A 19,821-nucleotide genomic window follows, 5' to 3' on the forward strand; every position below is an offset into this window, starting at 1 on the left:
CCCATGGCACAGAGTGGTAAAGCTGCAGTACTGCAGTCAATGCTTACGACCTGAGTTCGATCACAGCGGAAGCTGGGTTCAGGTAGCCAGCTCAAGGTTGACTCAGCTTTCCATCCTTCTGAGGTTGGTAAAATGAGTCCCCAGCTTGCTGGGGGGAAAGTGTAGATGACTGCGGAAGGCAATGGCAAATCACCTCATAAAAAAGTCTGCCGTGAAAACGTCGTGATGCGACGTCACCCCAAAGTCGGAAACAACTGGTGCTTGCACAGGGGACTACCTTGACCTTTCAGCCCCTTTAAAGACCAACACAATTTTTAGAGTAGAAGCCTTTTGGAGAGCCAGTTTGGTGTAGTGCCTAAGTGTACGGACTCTTATCTGGGAGAACCGGGTTTGATTCCCCCCTCCTCCACTTGCACCTGCTGGGATGGCCTTGGGTCAGCCATAGCTCTGGCAGAGGTTGTCCTTGAAAGGGCAGCTGCTGTGAGAGCCCTCTCCTGCCCCACCCACCTCACAGGGTGTCTGTTGTGGGGGAGGAAGGTAAAGGTGATTGTGAGTCGCTCTGAGACTCTTCGGAGTGGAGGGCGGGATATAAATCCAATATCTTCTTCATCTTCTTCTTAAAACTCCCAGGGAGCTTTGATCCTCAAGAGTTTATACCATGGAAATCTTGTTGGTCGCTAAGGTGCTACTGGACTTGAATCTTGCTGTAGGCAACACTTCTTGAAATCTTAGGTGCCTAAGAGGAATGACCAGCTAAGATCTGCAGCAGTCAGAGGGGGGACTGAGTTCTAGAACCTAGCCCTGCTCCATGATTATGCACGCAAGAGCTGCAAGTTGCAACTGATTTATGGCAACACCAAGTGGCTTTCAAGGCACATGAGAAGCAAAGGTGGTTTGCCATGGCCTTCCTTAGCAGAGCCTTCCTTGGCGGTCTCCCATCCAAGTACCAACCCTGCTTAGTTCCTGATATTGGGCTGTCCCATGCTCCCCTCCCTTCTGGCTCCAGGATTAGACAGAATAGGCACAATACAAAATATGCACATTACTATTTAACCTGTTCGTTTTCCGTGGGGCCCAGAATTCAGCCTCTTTTTTCGGTGTGTCTGTGTGTGCGTGCTGATTTCTTCTGAGCACTGGTTCTACCACAAACAAGAACAGAAGTGTGGGACGAACTACCCCAACAGTCCCTCTGGGGAATCATTCTCCCTGCACCAATTGCTTTCTATTTATCAGGAGAGAACCAAGATTAAAAACGAAGACTTGAAACACTGAGCTCCTGTGTCCCACCAGAAGGCATCCAGACATCTGGATAAGGATTCTGACTTTCTCTGCTCCAGAGGTTGTGACCCAGTTAAAGACCATGAGGCTGCTGTGGAGCAGACCCCTGGCCTATTATGGGGTCGGTTCTCATCCCAGCTTAGCTACCTAAGCCGGAGGAAGGGGCAGAGAGGAAGAGATGCAAAGAAGTCAGTCCCAGAAAAAGTACTTCAGACCAACACAGCTGCCCACCTGGATCTACCAGCACTGCTGTCAGATGGCCATCTAGCCTCTCAATATAGCACTGGAAAAGGTACAGAAAAGGGCAACTAAAATGATGAAGGGGATGTAACATCTTCCCTATGAAGAAAGGTTAAAGAGGGCTTTTTAGCTTGGAGAAACGATGATTGAGGGTGACATGACAGAAGTTTACAAAATTATGCATGGGACAGAGAAGGCAGATAAAGAAGTACCTTTCATCCTTTCTCACCGTACAAGAATGGGCACTCAGTCAATCTCTCTAACACATTTCAAATAAGAGATTGATGCTTTAAAATTCATCCATACTCTGTCATATCTGGGGCTCTGGGGGGGCTGATTTTTGAGATAAGAGGCACCAAATTTGCAGCATAGCATCCAGTGCATCTCCCCAAAATACCCTCCAAAATTTCAAAAGGATTGGACCAGGAGGTCCAATTCTATGAACTGCAAAAGGAGGTGTCCCTACCCTTAATTACTTGCAATGGAGGGAAGGTGTTTTTGTTGTTGTTCAGTCGCACAATCAAGTCCGACTCTTTGCAACCCTATGGACAAAGTCACGCCAGGCCCTCCTATCTTCTATTTATTTATTTATTTATTTATTTATTTATTTATTTATTTATTTAATTAATTAATTAATTAATTAATTAATTCGATTTATATCCCGCCCTACCCCACCGAGGTGGGCTCAAGGCGGCTCACAACATAAAAACCAACAAAATCAATTTAAATACATTAATAATACATTAATAATTATAATTATACAATAAAATACATAAAATACATATAAAATACATAAAAACACATAAAACTCACTTCAGTATGTACTATGCTACCTTCCTTAAGTCAATTCTTCAATATTCCAGTATTAAATAATCTGGTGTTCGAGATTTGAGTGTTCAGGCATTCCGATAACAATTAATTGTATGCCAACCGGAAGAGGGCTGTTTTGCAGGCCCTGCGGAACTGTTCAAAGCTCCGCAGGGCCCTCACCTCTACCATCTTCCGAAGTCTGCTCAAATTCGTGTTTGTTACATCAGTAACACTGTCCAGTCATCTCATCTTTTGCCGTCCCCTTCTTCTTTTGCCTTCTGTCTTTCCCAGCATCAGGGTCTTCTCCAGTGAGTGCTCCCTTCTCATTTGGTGGTCAAAGTATTTGAGCTTCAGCATTTGACCTTCCAAGGAACAGTCAGGGTTGATTTCCCTTAGGACTGACTGATTTGAATAGCTCACACAGCTTCAAAAGGTAGGGTTGCCAAGTCCAATTCAATAAATATCTGAGACTTTGAGGATGGAGACAGGAGCAAGGTTGTGACAAGCACAGTTGAGTTCCAAAGGAGTTCTGGCCATCACATTTAAAGGGGACTGCACATTTAAAATGTGTTATTCTGAGGCCTCCTCTCTCCTTGGCTTTGTGCGATTTGATCTTTGATCATACACAGTGGACACTTTCTAGCTTCCACCTTGGAAGGCATTCTTGACCCCCTCTGGCGTCAGAGCAAGAAAATCAAGGAATTCAGTTTTTATAAGCTGACATTGCTTTAGACCCTGCCCTGTATTTGCTCGCTTGCCTTTCATTAATATCTAGTTATCAGGGCTGGGTCTGCCACTAGGCAAACTAGGCAACTGCATAGGGGGCTGACCTTCTGGGTATGCCAGATTAGGTGCCCGCATGTGATTCGATGACGTTGTCAGTGCAGGGAGGGCGCTATAAGTTAGCCTTGCCTAGGGTGCCAGGTAATCTAGGGCTGGTTTGATTCCCCACTCCTCCACTTACAGCTGTTGGAATGGCCTTGGGTCAAGCATAGCTATCGCAGGAGTTGTCAAAAGCGCAGCTGCTGTGAGAGCCCTCTCAGCCCCACCCACCTCACAGAGTGTCTGCTGTGTGTGGGGGGAAGATATAGACTGTAAGCCGTTCAGAGTCTCTGATTCAGAGAGAAGGGCGGAGTATAAATCTGCAGTCTTCTTTTTCTCTATACCTCTAAAATATTGCTAACATTTGAAGACTTAGCAATTTCACTTCCGTTAAAAGTATGTTAGCACGGTGATGTCAAAACCATAAGTGTGACATCACAGATAGGAAGGCTGGCCTGGTTCTAGTCACGCCTCCCTGGAGTCACGTGCCATTGCATCGCGTCAGTCAACCGACAGGTCGCTTCAAACCACGAACAGGGCCGCGCGTTGTGCATTGCCCGTAACAAAGATGGTGCCCGCCGTTTCCTTCTACGGTTCATTGAAGATCATACACACACATCTATATTTCCTTCCTTCCATGACGTTTGGCCTGCCGCGCACGATGAATCCTCCTCCACCAAGCCCCTTCGATCCCTTCTCTCGCTCCTGAGCTTCCTCACAGACCCGCCGCCTCTTCCTTGCCAAAAAGAAATATGGCGGAGGCGGTGTCTGAAGCCCCTGTGCGCGCGCCGCTCCCGCCAGCCTTTCTCCGTCCGGAAACGTCACGTGAACTTCCGGTTTGAGGAAGCGGGCGGCTGGAGTGGGGGAAAAAAATGGCACAGGAGAGCGGCTGTCGTTTGGGGGGCGCGGCGGAGTCGCCCGCGAGGTTAGTTAGGGGGCCCGCCTGAGGTGTCGGTAAGGTGGTCGTTGGGACGGTAATGCGACGTTGCCAGGCAGGGGGCTGGGCCGTCGCGGGGACAGGTTCTCTCCAGAGCTTTTTTAATAGCAGGAACTCCTTTGCCTATTAGGCCACACACCCTTGATGCAGCCAATCCTCAAGGAGCTTACAGGGCTCTTCGTACAGGGCATACTGTAAGCTCCAGGAGGATTGGCTACATCAGGGGGTGTGGCCTTATAGGCAAAGGAGTTCCTGCTACAAAAACCCTGGTTCTTTCTGACACAAATTTAGTTCCCTCCCCTTTTCTAGGCTGGTCTCCCCTGTTCGGTCTTCCTAGTAGCCTTGTGAGGTCGATTAGGCTGGGGGGGTGGGCGGACTGACAGACCTCTTAGAGTGCACTGGAGGGCTAAGGGTGCCAACCTCTAGATCAGGGGTGTCGAACTCATTTGTTATGAGGGCCAAATCTGTCATATATGAGACCTTGCTGGGCCTGGCCATATGTATACCTATTTAAGATTAAGTAGAGATATAAATTTTATAAAGAATACAGACAAACACAAATATATATTTAAAAAAACCTTAAAACATGCTTAAAACGTTAGCACTCATTGGTCTTAAAGATGCTTTCTTTGTATTTATCCCATGAGATTCAGGAAACTGGACAAAGGAAGCTCTGGCTCTTTCCTGCCTTTTGCAGGGGACTGGGGGGGAGGGAGGAGCCTCAGCCAATAGAAGGAAGAGAAGCTTGTCTCAGTAGCTCTGCTGTGCAATTGAGAGAGCCTGGCAAAGCAAGCTATCCCTCCTCCCATTCCTCCCCAAGGGAAGAGCCTCAGCCAATGAAGAAAATAGAGGCTTTGCTTTGTAGTTTCTGTGTGATTGAGCAAGTCTTGCAAAGCAAGCTGTGATGCGGAAGGAAGTAAGAGAGAAGGAGAAGGATGCAGACGAGAGTCAGTTGCTTGGGGGCCAGATAGGAGCCATCCCGGGGCCTGATTCAGCCCCCGGGCCACATGTTTGATACCCCTGCTTTAGGTGGTGCCTGGGGATCTCCTGGAATTACAGCTGGAAAAGCAGTAAGGGTGTAGTTGTGGTGTCTTAAAATTTAGGCAGTTTAGCCAAACTTGCTGAAGGTGAGAGCCATACAGAATAAACCTCAGCTGTTAGAAGAAGATGATGATATTGGTTTTATATCCCGCCTTACACTCTGAATCTCAGGGTCTCAAATCTCCTTTACCTCCCCCCCCCCCACAACAATGTATTGAGAGCCACAAGACAGGAAGGAAGGAAGGAAGGAAGGAAGGAAGGAAGGAAGGAAGGAAGGAAGGAAGGAAGGAAGGAAGGAAGGAAGGAAGGAAGGAAGGAAGGAAGGAAGGAAAATAGACGGGGGAGGTAGAGGTAGAAAGAAAGCAGCGTTAAATGCATTATCCAAGCTGCTGGCTTGGCTTGGAGAAGTGATGTAACGAAACAAATGCTTTCTCCAAGGTGGCTGACGAGGCAGTGGGCACTTCGAGAGCCACAAAATAGGTGTGAAAGAAAAAGAAGAGATTGGATTTATATCCCGCCCTGTACTCTGAATCTTAGTCTCAGAGTGGTCACAATCTCCTTTACTCCCCTCGCAGCAGGCACCCTGTAAGGTAGATGGGGCTGAGAGAGCTCTCCCAGAAACTGCCCTTTCATGGACAACTCCTGTCAAAGCTATTGCTGACCCAAGGCCATTCCAGCAGGTCCAAGTGGAGGAGTGGGAAATAAAACCCGGTTCTCCCAGATAAGAGTCTGCACACTTAACCACTACACCAAACTGGCTCGCTGCGTAATTCTCTCTGTGAGAATTACAGTCTCTTCCTAATCTTCGTTCGCGAAGTCAAGCCGAGAGATAGGCTCTGAGGCCTATATTGTCTCCTCTGAGGCCTATATTGTCTCCTCTGAGGCCTATATTGTCTCCAGTTTAACTGTCTGGGGATGCAAACTGTTACTCAAACTGACAGCTTTCCAGATTTTCTTCTCCGCTCCCCCCCCCTTCCCATTTGGGCCTTCTGACTTTTCATGAGTTCTGATTGGCTGTCAGCTGCTACAGTGGCACCCAACAGGAATAGAGGGGATTGGTGATCAACAGAAAGAGGCGGGACCTTTGTCTTTCCATCAGGGGGGCTGATCTGGGAGAGCAGTATGCAAAAGCGAATGCAGGTTAAAATCAGCAATGCTGTCAAAGATCCAGAAGCTTGTCCTAATAGATCTCTTTGTTTCGGCAGTAGCTGACCGACATTGCTTCATTTCTAGAACTTATTTTATTTATTTATTTATTTATTTATTTATTTAGAATTTATATCCCGCCCTTCCCTTATGATAGGGACGCCAGCCTCCAGGTGGGACTTGGGGATTCCCCAGAATTACAGTTCATCTCCAGACTGCAGAGATCAGTTCCCCTGGAGAAAAGAGCTGCTTTGGAGGGTGGACTCTAGGGTGTTGTACCCCTCTGAGGTCCCTGTCCTCCCCAGGCTCCATCCCCAAATCTCCAGAAGTCTCCTAACCTGGATCTGACAACCCTACCTCCCCCCAACCCTGCAGAAGTGGCCGTGGGGGATCTGCCAACCCTACTTACTCAGGCAACTCAAATCAAGTAAAACTGGCTCACTGCTTGTTCTAGGTTTTAATTGAGCCTATATATTGACTGAATTGACTGACCATAATGGTTGGCGTATCTCTTCTTAGCACTCCCAATACACCACATTCTTCCTTTTAAGCCCCTTAGGAGTTTTCTAGTGTAAATGCGTGAGCATAGACTTCTCCCAGCCCAAACCTGCCATCTGCAGCAATGTTTATAATAATAATAGTAACAGTAAAACCCGAAATGTCTCTGGAAATCCTATTGGAAGTGGTGTCAGTCTGGATCCAACCCTAGAGTTGCAGAGCAAACTCTTGGGTCACAAAGCTAAGTGTGAGTCACTGGAAAAAACAATAACCTGACAGAGGTTGTCGTTGAAAGGGCAGCTGCTGTGAGAGCCCTCTCAGCCACACCCACCTCACAGGGTGTCTGTTGTGGGGGGAGAAGATATGGGAGATTGTAAGCCGCTCTGAGTCTCTAATTCAGGGAGAAGGGCGTGGTATAAATCTGCAATTCTTCTTCTTCTTCATAATGCCGGGAAAGGTTGAAGGCATTAGGAAAAAAGGAAGAAGAAGACTGCAGATTTATAACCACCCTTCTCTCTGAATCAGAGTCTCAGAGGAGTTACAATCTCCTTTACCTTCCCCCCTCCAACAGACACCCTGTGAGGTGGGTGGGGCTGAGAGAGCTCTTACAGCAGCTGCCCTTTCAAGAACAACTCCTGTGAGAGCTATGGCTAACCCAAGGCCATTCCAGCAGGTACAAGTGGAGGAGTGGGGAATCAAACCCGGTTCTCTCAGATAAGAGTCCACGCACTTAACTACTACACCAAACTGGAAGACCCAACAGGATTGAATCGATCAAAGAAGCCATGGCCCTCAGGCCTTAAGGCCTGAGCAATACTTTTAACAAGAGGACATTTTGGAGGGCCTTAATTTCAGCAGACTTGGGAGGATGGTGGAAGACAGGTGGGCCTGACGTGACTTGGTCCATGGGGTCGCAAAGAGTCGGACTCGACTGTGCGACTGAACAACAAATTCATAGGGTCACTGTGAGTTGGAAGCGACTTGATATCACTTTAGACACACATGCTTTCTTAGATAAGGGTTTGAGGCTTATGTCCAAGGCAGATCAGACTCAGTGGACTGTCTGTGCGGGTGGGCAGAACCACACTAAGAGCTGGAAGGGAAATGCTGCCAACTCCGTCATCTGTTGGGGCTCCACAAACATCTGGGGTGCCAGCTCACGGCTGCTGAACTTCCTAGCTGGAAGGTGTTGGGAACTTCCCAGTTTGCTCTAAAAGCCATAGTTCAGTGATGGCGAACCTTTTAGAGACTGAGTGCCCATACTGCAACCCAAAACCCACTTATCTATCGCAAAGTGCCAACATGGCAATTTAACCTGAATACTGAGGTTTTCGTTTAGAAAAAAACAACTCATAGTGAAATTAACAAACTGAAAGAACATTTGGTCTGGGTAGCATTTGCTTAGGAAACCAACAAAATAGTAACATGTCAGAATGGGAGAATGATGGTGAGAGTGTCATAAGGCAATAAATAGAGGCCGTTCATTGCTCTTTTGCTTGCAAGTCTGGGTTAAACTGAGAACATGCCTTTCCCAGAGGTGTTCCTATCCACCTAATTTACTTTTGAACGCGTAACATACATTATAAACATCGTTCTAGTTTGCCATTAGGAAAAAAGAATACATTAAAATATAGTGTGTTTAGTAGGAGCTGGTGGTTAGGGTGTCCAAATCAGATCTGGGAGGTCCTGATTCATATGCCCACTCTGCCCTGGCAGCTTGCTGGAAACCTTGGACCAGTAATATACTCTGAGTTAACCCACCTTATAGGTTTGTTGAAGGGGAGAGTGTGTCAAAACACTTCAGTGTCCTTTTGGGGAGGAAGGCAGGAGATACATGATGTTAGTTAATAAATTAAGTTGATTAAAGGAGTCAACTGATTTATATTGCTAAATCTGAGTCCAGCAGCACCTTAGAGAACAAGATTTTTGAGAGTTAAAGCTCCTTTTATCTAATCGAGGGAACTCTAATGGAAAGATTGTGCCCCCTCGCCCAAATCTTGTTGGTCTCTAAGGTGCTCCTGGGCTTGAATCTAGTTGTTCTACTATGGACCAGCACAGCTACTTGGAAACTTCAGAGATAGTCTGAATTGTATTAACTAGAAAGTCTGAGGTGAGAAAGGAGGGCCAATTTGGTGTAGAGGTTAAGTGTGTGGACTCTTATCTGGGAGAACCAGGTTTGATTCCCCACTCGTCCACTTTCATCTGCTGGAATGACCTTGGGTCAGCCATAGCTATCACAGAGCTGTCCTTGAAAGGGCAGCTTCTGGGGTCTTCCGGGGTTGGAAAATGCCGAGCTGAATTGCTTCTCAGAAGGGGAGCAGGCTGGGGCTTCTGTTCGGGGTAGTGGAGGGCAATTTAATGCCTACTGCCTACTTTTCTCAGTCAGAGATCAGTCCAAGATATGCACAGGAAACTCTGAGGAGATTTACCTTGGCTAAAAGGAAGTCTCGGGGGGGGGGGACTCCTTTGAGGCTTTGATGGGTCTCTGGAGACGAGTTGCATATTCATCATCTGCAGAAGTTTCCAGAGTCATTTATTTGACATAAGCTCAACAGGATCCTAACCTTCTTTGAGACTGCTAAACATCTAAAGCTATTCAAGACCGGTGTTGGATCTGGATAACTGCAGAAAAAGATACTGATGACGATCTTCATTCCAGGACTATTTAAAGTTAAACAAAATAAAAACAGAAGGTGGGAAATAGAGATTCAGAAAGCTTGGAAGAAGAAGGGGAGAAGGCGAAATTTGAACTTTGTAAATTTAAAGGACTGCTAAAAAGTGGAAAGGAATTTATTGTTTTGTGTACTTGCGGTTTTGGTGGAAAAGCCCCATCGTCACAGATTTGCAGCTCTCACAGTCAACACAGGAAATACGTCAAACATCGCGAGATCTTTTTACCAGTGAAAATGGGATTTGGTGGCAAGAAAAGCAGGAAGTGTCGGATGGAAGAGGGAAATCATTGAAGCAGCTAGCCTACTCTAGGACTATAATATCATAGAAAAACATCGGCGGCCATTGCTAGGAAGTCAAAATTTAAGCAAAGTTTTTAAAGTGTTCGGGACATTAAAAATTGGTGAAGCTGACAGAGGTGACAATTATAAGGTAAATATTATTGGACATTATCGCTGATAATTATTTTAGAAGCCTTTTGAAGGAAATTTTTTTAAAGGGAAACAGAAAGTCGCGGCCGCCATTTTGGAAGAAATAAAAACTTTAAAAATTAATATCTGAGCCCAGGAGGCTCTGAGGATGGCGAAATTAGGCTTATTGAAAAGGGCAAGCCTTATTGAAAAGGGCAAACCTGATAGTTTAAATTTAATTTGGAGAGGTCAAAATTTTCGGTGTTTTTTAAATGTCAGAGCATAAGTTAACCCGTGCAAGGACTGCCTCAGTGGAGAAAATGCAAGAGCAATTAGAAGCAATGGAAGCCAGGATGATGAAAGGGGTGAGAGACATGATAACTGCTTCTAAAAAAGAAATTAGACAAGACATTGAAGAGCTAAGGAAAGATATAGAAGATCTCAGAAATGAGACTGTGTAACATCAAAAAAAGTGCAAGAAGTGGAAGAGAGAGTGAAAGTACATAATTCCACCTTGCTAAAAATGCAAGAAAAGGTGGCAATTCATGACTGCAAATTGATGGAAACCCAGATACGTCTGAGAGGAGTACCTGAGGATGAAGAGACTGATTTGAAAGGATATATAACAAAGAATAATTGCAGAATTTTTGGAGGAAGATCCTGAAGGAACTAGAAGCATGTGTGACTATATGTATAGAGTGAACTCACTATATGCCAAGAAAAATAATCTACCAAGAGATGTGGTTATAAGATATATGACAAAAGAAATGGTGGGAAAAATCTTGAATAAAAATTTTGAAAAGACATTGATTGTGGGAGGCAGCAGAGTAAGAATCATGAAAGAATTGCCAAGACAAGTGATAAATGACAGAAAAGCATACAAAAAATTGACAGAAAAACTACGTGACAATGAAACGAGGTATAGATGGATAATACCTGAAGGTCTGAGCTTTGAGCTGCAAGGAAAAAGGATTACAATTACAAGCACACAGGAACTGCGTAGGTTTTATGAAGAACATAAAGAATTTGCACCATGATGGATTACAAATTATTATCTTGGAATGTAAATGGACTAAATTCACCACAAAAAAGAAAGGCAATGTTTCATTGGATTAAAAAGCAAAATTGTAATATAGTTTGTTTACAAGAAGTGCATATCAAACAAAAGGATTACAAATTTTTATGGAATAAACCACTGGGACTAGAATTTTATTCATTGGATAAACAGAAGAAAAGGGGAGTGATTTTCTATATTAAACAAGAATTGGAGCCGAAATTAGTGTTTAAAGATAAAGATGGAAAATTTGTAGCGGTAAAATAATATTAAATGCAAAAAAAAGTTGTTATTGGGACTGTATGCACCAAGTGGTGCAAAGGATGCTTTTAAAAAAGACATTATACAATAATTTGATGAACTGACTTATGACCAAGTTTTGATAATGGGGGACTTTAATGGAACAATTAAGAACACACTGGATAGGTCTGGGGAAAAAAAATAATAAGGAAGGAAAATTGCCAAAGTCTTTTTTTGAATTGGTCAAACAAGAAAATTTGGAGGATATATGGAGGATATTTAATCCTGAAGTGCGGGACTATACCTTTTTTTCAGCAAGACATAAAACTTTTTCCAGAACTGACATGTTGTGGGGCACTAAAAACTTAGGCCTTATAACAAAGAAAATAGAGATTTTACCTAAAATTGGGGCTGACCATAACCCAATAATGTGGATTACAAAATTGTCTAAGAAGTTGAGAAGATGGAGATTGAATGAAGATTTACTACAGAATAAAGAAATAGTGACATCTCTAGAAAATGAAACTAAAACTTTCTTCCAAATGAACGATAAAGAGGATATAGAATTTCAGACTGTCTGGGATGCTTATAAAGCGGTAATGAGAGGAATATTGATTACATTGAATAACAAAGATAAGAGGGCAAAAGAAAAACAGATGTTGGACATTAAAAATGAAATAAAGAAAAAAGAAGGGGAACTGAGAAAAAGGCCAGGGAAAAAGAAAATTATAAGGGAGATTACATTATTACAAAAGCAAATGAGACATTTGTTAAATAAAGAACTGGAATGGAAGCTGAAAAGATTGCAGCAGAAATCTTTCGAGGGAGCAAACAAACCCGGAAAATATTTGGCCTGGCAACTGAAGAAAAAGAGAGAAAGTAAAATGATTAATAAAATTGTGGTGGATGGAAGAGAGGTGGTAGATCAAGAAGGAATAAAAAGAGACTTCTTTAAGTATTATGCCAAGTTATTTAAAGGTGTTAAAATAAGGAAAGAAAAGATGGATGAGTACTTACAAAAGATAAAAATAACACCCTTAGCAGAAAATATGTGAAAAGTTTTGAACGATCCAATTGAAAAAAAAGAAATTGAAGCAGCAATTAATGCAATGAAAAATGGAAAAACACCTGGGCCAGATGGATATTCAGCTAATTTTTTTAAAACCCTCAAAGAGGAGTTAATCCCAAAACTTCAGAAATTGATGAATATGATAAGAACAAAGGGAAAATACCAAATACATGGAAGGAACCTGTTATTTCGTTGATTCCAAAGGAAGATAGAGATGTTACGAATGTAAAAATTTTTAGACCAGTTTCATTATTAAATAATGACTAGAAATATATATACAAGAATCTTGGTAGAATGGTTTAAACAATATTTGAAAACCTTTATAAAGGAAGATCAAGTGGGGTTTCTTCCCAAAAGGCAAATAAGAGACAATATCAGAATTGTTGTAAATATTGTAGAATATTATGAAAGACATCCAGAAAAGGAAGTAGCATTATTCTTTGCGGACGCAGAGAAAGTATTTGACTATTTAAATTGGGATTTTATGTTTGCAGTAATGGAGAAAATGGAGCTGGGAGAAAGCTTTATAAGAATGATAAAAGCAATATATACTGAACAACGTGCAAGGCTATGTATAAATACTGATCTTACAGAAGACATAATAATTCGTTAAGGTACAAGACAAGGTTGTCCCCACTGTTGTTTATAATGACTCTTGAAATATTACTGATGCAAATTCAAGAAGATAAAGAAATAGAAGGATTAAAAGTAAAAGGATTTACTTACAAATACAGAGCATTTGCAGATGATATAATGTTTATAAATGAAAACCCCATACAAATCACACCTTTGTTGTTAGCCAAAATACAAGAATATGGGGAGTTGGCGGGACTTTGTATTAATAAAGAAAAATCAAAACTTCTATGTAAAAATATGCAAATAAGCAAAAAGAATTGCAAAGACTAACAGGCTATGAAGTTGCCTCCAAGGTAAAATATTTGGGTGTGGAGATAACAATGAAGAATATTGATTTGTTAAAAAATAATTATGAGAAGCTATGGCGTAAAATGGATGAAGATATGTTAAAGTGGAATAAACTTAATTTGTCACTGTTGGGTAGAATAGCCGCAATTAAAATGAATATTCTACCAGGAATAATGTATTTGTTTTAAACTATTCCGATTGTGAAAGACAGTAAACAATTTAATAGATGGCAAAGAAAAAATTCAGAATTTGTGTGGGCGGGGAAGAAATCAAGAATTAAAATGAAAATTTTAACAGATGCAAAAGAGAGAGGTGGATTTCAATTACCAGACTTAAAATTATATCATGAAGCAATTTGCTTAGTATGGATAAAAGAATGGATAATGTTGTTAAACAAAAAACTCTTAGCGTTGGAAGGTCATGGAAATAAATTTGGCTGGCACGCTTATATGTATTATGGGGAAAAAAAGATAGACGGCGTTTTCTCTCACCATTATATAAAAAACAGCTTGCTAAATACATGGATGAAATATAAGAAATATGGAGATGAGAGAAAACCGTTACAGATAGTGCCAGACGAAGTGATAAAAATAACAGCTGAGACGGGTGAAGAAAAGTGGTTGTCATATAATCAACTATTAAAAATACAAAGTGGCAAAATAGAATTGAAAACTGCTGAATAATAGAAAGAGCTGAATAATAAATATGATTGGTTTCAAATGCAACAAATAAAGAGCTTGGTGGAGAATGACATTAAAACTGAAGGAATAAGAAAAGAGCAAGCAGAAATGGAAAAAGTTCTGCTCGAGACAACGAAAAATTAATTTCAAAATTATATAAATTACTTTTAAAATGGTCTACGGAAGATGAAGTAGTGAAATCTCAAATGATTAAGTGGGCAATTAATGTAAATAAAGAAATACAGATGGAAACTTGGGAATATTTGTGGAAGAACTCTATGAAGCTTTCAACGTGTCATAGTATTAAAGAGAACTGTTTTAAAATGACGTATGGATGGTATATGACTCCTAAGAAATTGGCAAAGATGAATAATAAGATGCCGGACAGATGTTGGAAATATAAAAAACATGAAGGTTCTTTCTACCATATGTGATGGACTGGTGAAAGAGCAAAAAAGTATTGGCAGATGATTCAACAAGAAATTTCTAGGATCTTGGTATATGAATTTAAGAAAGTTGCAGAGACTTTTCTGTTGGGATTACAAATGGAAAAATTCCAAAAGAAGATAGATTTCAGCTGCTAGGACATTATATGCGCAGTTGTGGAAGCAAGAAAAAATACCAGAGAAATGGGATTGGATTGTAAAAGTTATGACATGGAGTGAAATGGACAAATTAACAAGAATTTTAAGAGACTATGATTTAGAAGTTTTTAAGATGGAGTGGAAAAAGTTCAGAAGATATGTAGAAAAAGAGTGGAAAATAAAAGGACATTGGACAATTTTTGATAATGATTAAGTCTTAGAAAAAAGAAGAATATTAATTTTTGTTTTTATTAGTTAAGGGTACCTTTAAACATTAGTACTATAAGTAAATAACACCGGCGGGGGTCAAGTAACGGGGGGAAGGGATGGGTAGAAAGTAATATATGGGATAGATAAAAGAAGTTATTAATGATGCAAGAAATATAATTTGTTACCATATGTTACCAAATAAAATTGTTTTAACACGAAAGGGCAGAGTTTCTCTCAGCCCCACCTACCTCACAGGGTGTCTGTTGTGAGGGAGGAAGATAAAGGAGATTGTGAGCTGCTCTGAGACCCTGAGATTCAGAGTGAAGGGCGGGATATAAATCCAACATCTTCTTTCTTTTAACTAAAACTGCAATCCTGTGCATGTGTAGAGAGTAGGCCCCACAGTGCTCACTGTAGATTATTTCCAAGAAACCATGGAGAGCAAGCCCAGTGAGGAAAGGGACTTGGGGATATTCAATCTGGAGAAGAGGAGGTTGAGGGGGGAGACATGATTGCTCTTTTGAAGTATTAGAAGGGCTGCCACTTAGAGGAGGGCAGGGAGCTGTTCCTGCTGGCAGCAGAGGAGAGGACTGGCATAGGAAAAACTGTTTAACAGTAAGAGTTGTTCAGCAGTGCAATCGACCCCGTCACTGGCAGTCGTTAAGCAGCGGCTGGACAAACACTTGTCAAGGATGCTCTGGAAAACCAGAACAGCAGTGCAACAGTTCAAAACAGCTTATCAACAATTTTCCTTATGGTCCCTGTAGCTTGAAAGAGCTCTGCTCAGATACTGCTATCAGAAGCATTGTATTTGAAAGCAAGGAAGCCTGCAGTTCCTCCCTTTCCACTCCTAAACCAGAGGCGATTCTGACTGCTGTTTCTGCCAGATTAGTGGGATCCAACATTTCCTGTAATAAACCCACATCCCTTCAAAAAAAGTGCTTGATTCAAGGCCCTGATTTCTCCTCCCCTCCCCCATTCCCACACACCCATGCTCTCTTCTTCCCTTCGGCTTGGACCATGCCACAACAGTTTTGAAATTTGATATGCAACCAGGTCTTGGCCACATGAAAGCTGCATTATACCCATCTCTCTAGTGCAGGGGTGGCCAAACTGTGGCTTGGGAGCCACATATGGCTCTTTCACACACATCGTGTGGCTTTTGAAGCCCTCACCAGAGAAGGCATTTGTCTCTTTAAACCACTTCTTCAAGCCAAGCCAGCCAGTGGCTTGGAGAATGCATTTAAAGTTCAAGTTGCTTTCTTTCCAACTCTCCCTCCACACCTATTTTCCTTCCATCCTTCCTTCTCTCATACATCTGACATTTATTCTCTGTGGCTCTTACGTTAAGCAAGTTTGGCCACCCCTGCCCTAGTGGGTACCATCTAACCCCCTCCCTAAAACTGCAGGAACACCTGCAAGGAATTTTCCTCTGTGCGTTGTGCTTGGGGGCTGCATTGTGGTTGCACCCACCCCCATGTCAGAATTCCAAAGGTGCCCACGAGCTCAAAAAGCTTGGAGTGCCCTGTTGTCTCTCTGAAGGAGGCCCAGTTAGGGTTGCAAGGTTTGGGTTGGGAAATACCTGGAGATTTGGGGGAAGGAGCGTCAGTTTGGGGAGAGGAGGAGCTTCAATGAGATATGACTCCAGAGCCTTGTGCATGGGCGGGGAGGGGCAAGGGAGCACGTGTGCCCGCAGAGAGGGCTCCGAGTGCCGCTCTGGCACCCGTGCCATAGGTTCGCCACCACTGCCAAAGTTGGTAGAGCCAGCATGGTGTAGTGGTTAAGAGGGACAAACTCTAAACTGGGTTTGATTCCACACTTCTCCACATGCAGCTAGTTGGGTGACCTTGAGTCAGTCCCAGTTCTTTCAGAGCGGTTCTCTCAAGAGCAGTTCTTTCAGAGCTCTCTCAGCCCCACCTGCCTCACAGGTTGTCTGTTGTAGGGAGAGGAAGATTGTCATCCACACTGAGACTCCGAGTGAAGGGCAAGGTATAATTCCAACTCTTCATTGAATGGGAGAGTGAGGAGAAAGACTGAGTGGGGACTCAGGCTGTCTCCAAACCAGACAGGCCTCTGGTTATAATAAAAACAAAAATGGCAGCATGTGAGGTGCTCAAACACAAGCTTAGAAATGGTTCAAATGCCAGGGCTTTTTTGAGCAGGAAGAAAAAGACTGCAGATTTATACCCTGCCCTTCTCTCTGAATCAGAGCAGCTTACAATCTACTAAATCTTCTCCCCCCACAACAGACACCCTGTGAGGTGGGCGGGGCTGAGAGAGCTCTCACAGCAGCTGCCCTTTCAAGGACAACCTCTGCCACAGCCATAGCTGACCCAAGGCCATTCCAGCAACTGCAAGTGGAGGAGTGGGGAATCAAACCCGGTTCTCCCAGATAAGAGTCCGCGCACTTAACCACTACACCAAACTGGAACGCACAGGAATGCAATTCTGGCTGGCTTGGCTCATCTCCTGCCACAAATTTTGTTAGTTTTTTAGGGTGCTCCTGAACTCTTGCTCTTTTCTACTATTATCGGTAATAGTTATTGTCATTGTGGACTGCTAGTAGCTCTGTGTATGTGGTGAAAGAGTCAGGTAGGATAGGGAAAGGTGAGGAAAATGTGTGCAGGGTTGAAGTACCAGCTGTTTTCTAATGCTGCATATTGATATTACTCAGTTATTGGTTGGAATGGCCACAGCAGGAAACACTGTGGTGCAGTGGCTATGGTGTCAGGCTAGCACAGGCGTGGCCCAACTGCGGCTTGGGAGCCACCTGTGGCTCTTTCACACCTCTTGTGTGGCTCTCGAAGCCACCACTACCCCGTTGGCTGTCTTGGAGAAGGCATTTCTCTGTTTAAATAACTTCTCCGAGCGAAGCCAGCCTGTGGCTTGGAGAATGGATTTAGTTGCTTTCTTTCCTCTCTTTCCCTCCTCCCTCATCTACCTGTCTGTCTGTTTCCCTCCCTCCCTCATGGCTTTCAAACATCTGACATTTATTCTGCGTGGCTCTTACATTAAGCAGGTTTGTCCAAACTCCGGTTAGAACTTGGGAGGCCAGGATTCAAATCCTTGTTCAGGTGTTGGCTGAATTTTGGCCTTTTCTCCACCTAACCTACCTCCCAGGGTTGTTGTGAGCATAAAACAGAAGAGGGTAGAGCCATACCAGCTCTTTGGAGGAAGGGCGGGGTTAAAACAAGTGCCAGAGGGAAGCAAACCGCAGTCTTGTCGGCGTGGTTAGTGGCCTGCTGAAGATATGGGGATGTGTTATGGCAGGGGTGGCCAAACTTGCTTATCGTTAAGAGCCACATAGAATAAACGCCAGACATTTGAGAGCTGCAAGACAGGAAGGAAGGCAAATAGATGGGGAGGGAGAGGTGGGAAGAAAGCAACTTTAACTTTAAATGCACTCTCCAAGCTGCCAGCTGGCTTGACTCGGAGAAGCGATTTAAAGAGAGAAATGCCTTCTCCAAGCTGGCTGACAGAACGATGGGGGTTTCAAGAGCCACACAAGAAGTCCTAAGCCCCAATTTGGCCAATCTGTGTTATGGGAAGGTGGAGGATGCAGGTAATTGTGGGAGGAGATTTGATGTTCTGACAAAGAATGGGGTGGGAGTTAGGCCAGCCCTGAAGCAAGGCAGAGAAGTTAAGCTGTTTCTGTGAGGGGAAGGGCAAAGGGTACTCTAGGTCAGTCCTCTAGGTATCCTGGGGCCAGTGTTCCCCCTAAGCTGAGTTAGCCTGAGCTAGCTCACAGATTTTTAGCCTCCAGCTCACACATTTGGGGAGGGACAGTGGCTCAGTGGTAGAGCATCTGCTTGGTAAGCAGAAGGTCCCAGGTTCAATCCCTGGCATCTCCAACTAAAAGGGTGCAGGCAAATAGGTGTGAAAAACCTCAGCTTGAGACCCTGGAGAGCTGCTGCCAGTCTGAGTAGACAATACTGATTTTGATGGACCCAGGGTCTGATTCAGTATAAGGCAGCTTCATATGTTCATTTTTGTCTTAGCTCAGGAAAAATGGCCCCAGAGCAATGTTCCCTCTTAGCTGTGGAGTGTTGTGAGCAAAAATTTTACTTTGTGAGCTCCTGGCATGAAAGTTGTGAGCGACTGCATCAACTATTGTGCCCTAGGGCCATTTTTCCTGAGCTGAGACAAAAATGTGTGAGCTGGAGGCTAAAGAATTGTGAGCTAGTTCGCACTAACTCAGCTTAGAGGGAACACTGCCCCAGAGCACAATAATTTATGCAGTAGCTCACAACTTTAATGCCACTGGTCATCCTTTTACTCTATATAACTGATCTTTTTTATGCCAATAAAGGCTGATGATGATGATGAACTTTCATGCCAGTAGCTCACCAAGTAGAATGTTTGCTCCCAAGACTCTGCAGCTTAGAGGGAACATTCCCTGGGGTCCTTCAGGCTCTTTTGGTTTTGCGCCATGGATTGGTTCCAGCGCAATACAATCCGTGCCCTGTCATTGCAGAATGGCATTCTGGACGCTTTAGTCAGGATGCCCCTCTTCCCCAAGATGTTGCCATGCAAGAAGAGGAGAGCCATCCCGGTCGATTCTTCCGAGGGGGAGACGGGTCCCTCCGCGGACGCCCAGCCTGTTGCAATGGAGATGTCTTCCTCAAGCGAGAGTCACCAGTTCCAGGGCCCGACGCAGCAAGACGAGGAAGCTGCCTTGACCGAAAGGAGGGCTCGGCTCAGCCCATCTGCCGACAGGCCCGCCTATTTACCGGCACCGACTCTGCCGGGACCTGACAGGGGCTTGTCTGAGTTAGAAGCGCCTGGCGGTGAAATAGCAGAGGTTCCATCTAGAACTGCTGCTCAGAACGGCTGCAGGGAGTCGACAGAGGCTTTGTCGAAAGCGGAGAAGGTCTTCTCCAGGCCAGGGCCAAATGCCTGCCTGCAGAAAAGTGAAACGAGCCAGGATTCAAACGCAGTGTCCGACTTTGTCATGGAGGAGGAGGAGCCGCAACTGGGCCATGAAGGTAAGTGAGTGATGTATGCAAAGAACTGATCGAGTGACCCAGAAATAATAAATCCCGGATTTTTGTGTTGTGTCCTCAAGCGATATTGTATTCATCTTCCATTTGAAAGCCAGTTTGGTGTAGTGGTTAAGTGCGAGGACTCTTATCTGGGACAACCGGGTTTGATTCCCCACTCCTCCTCTTGCACCTGCTGGAATGACCTCGGTCAGCCATAGCTTTTATA

The 19,821-nt window shown here is 43.8% G+C and overlaps 1 protein-coding gene across 1 annotated transcript in view; it reads left to right on the forward strand.

Moving 5' to 3' along the window:
• The first annotated feature begins 3,991 nt into the window (after positions 1-3,991).
• Positions 3,992-19,821, forward strand: part of LOC132581383 (GON-4-like protein) — an 87,334-nt gene continuing 71,504 nt past the window's right edge. The window contains exons 1-2 of the mRNA XM_060252653.1: positions 3,992-4,075; positions 19,088-19,598. Of these exons, the coding sequence (XP_060108636.1) occupies positions 19,115-19,598 (484 nt within the window). The 5' untranslated portion in view covers positions 3,992-4,075; positions 19,088-19,114. The remainder of the gene's footprint in view (positions 4,076-19,087; positions 19,599-19,821) is intronic.

The sequence above is a fragment of the Heteronotia binoei genome, chromosome 1 (assembly GCF_032191835.1).
Source record: "Heteronotia binoei isolate CCM8104 ecotype False Entrance Well chromosome 1, APGP_CSIRO_Hbin_v1, whole genome shotgun sequence".
NCBI classification, from domain to species: domain Eukaryota; kingdom Metazoa; phylum Chordata; class Lepidosauria; order Squamata; family Gekkonidae; genus Heteronotia; species Heteronotia binoei.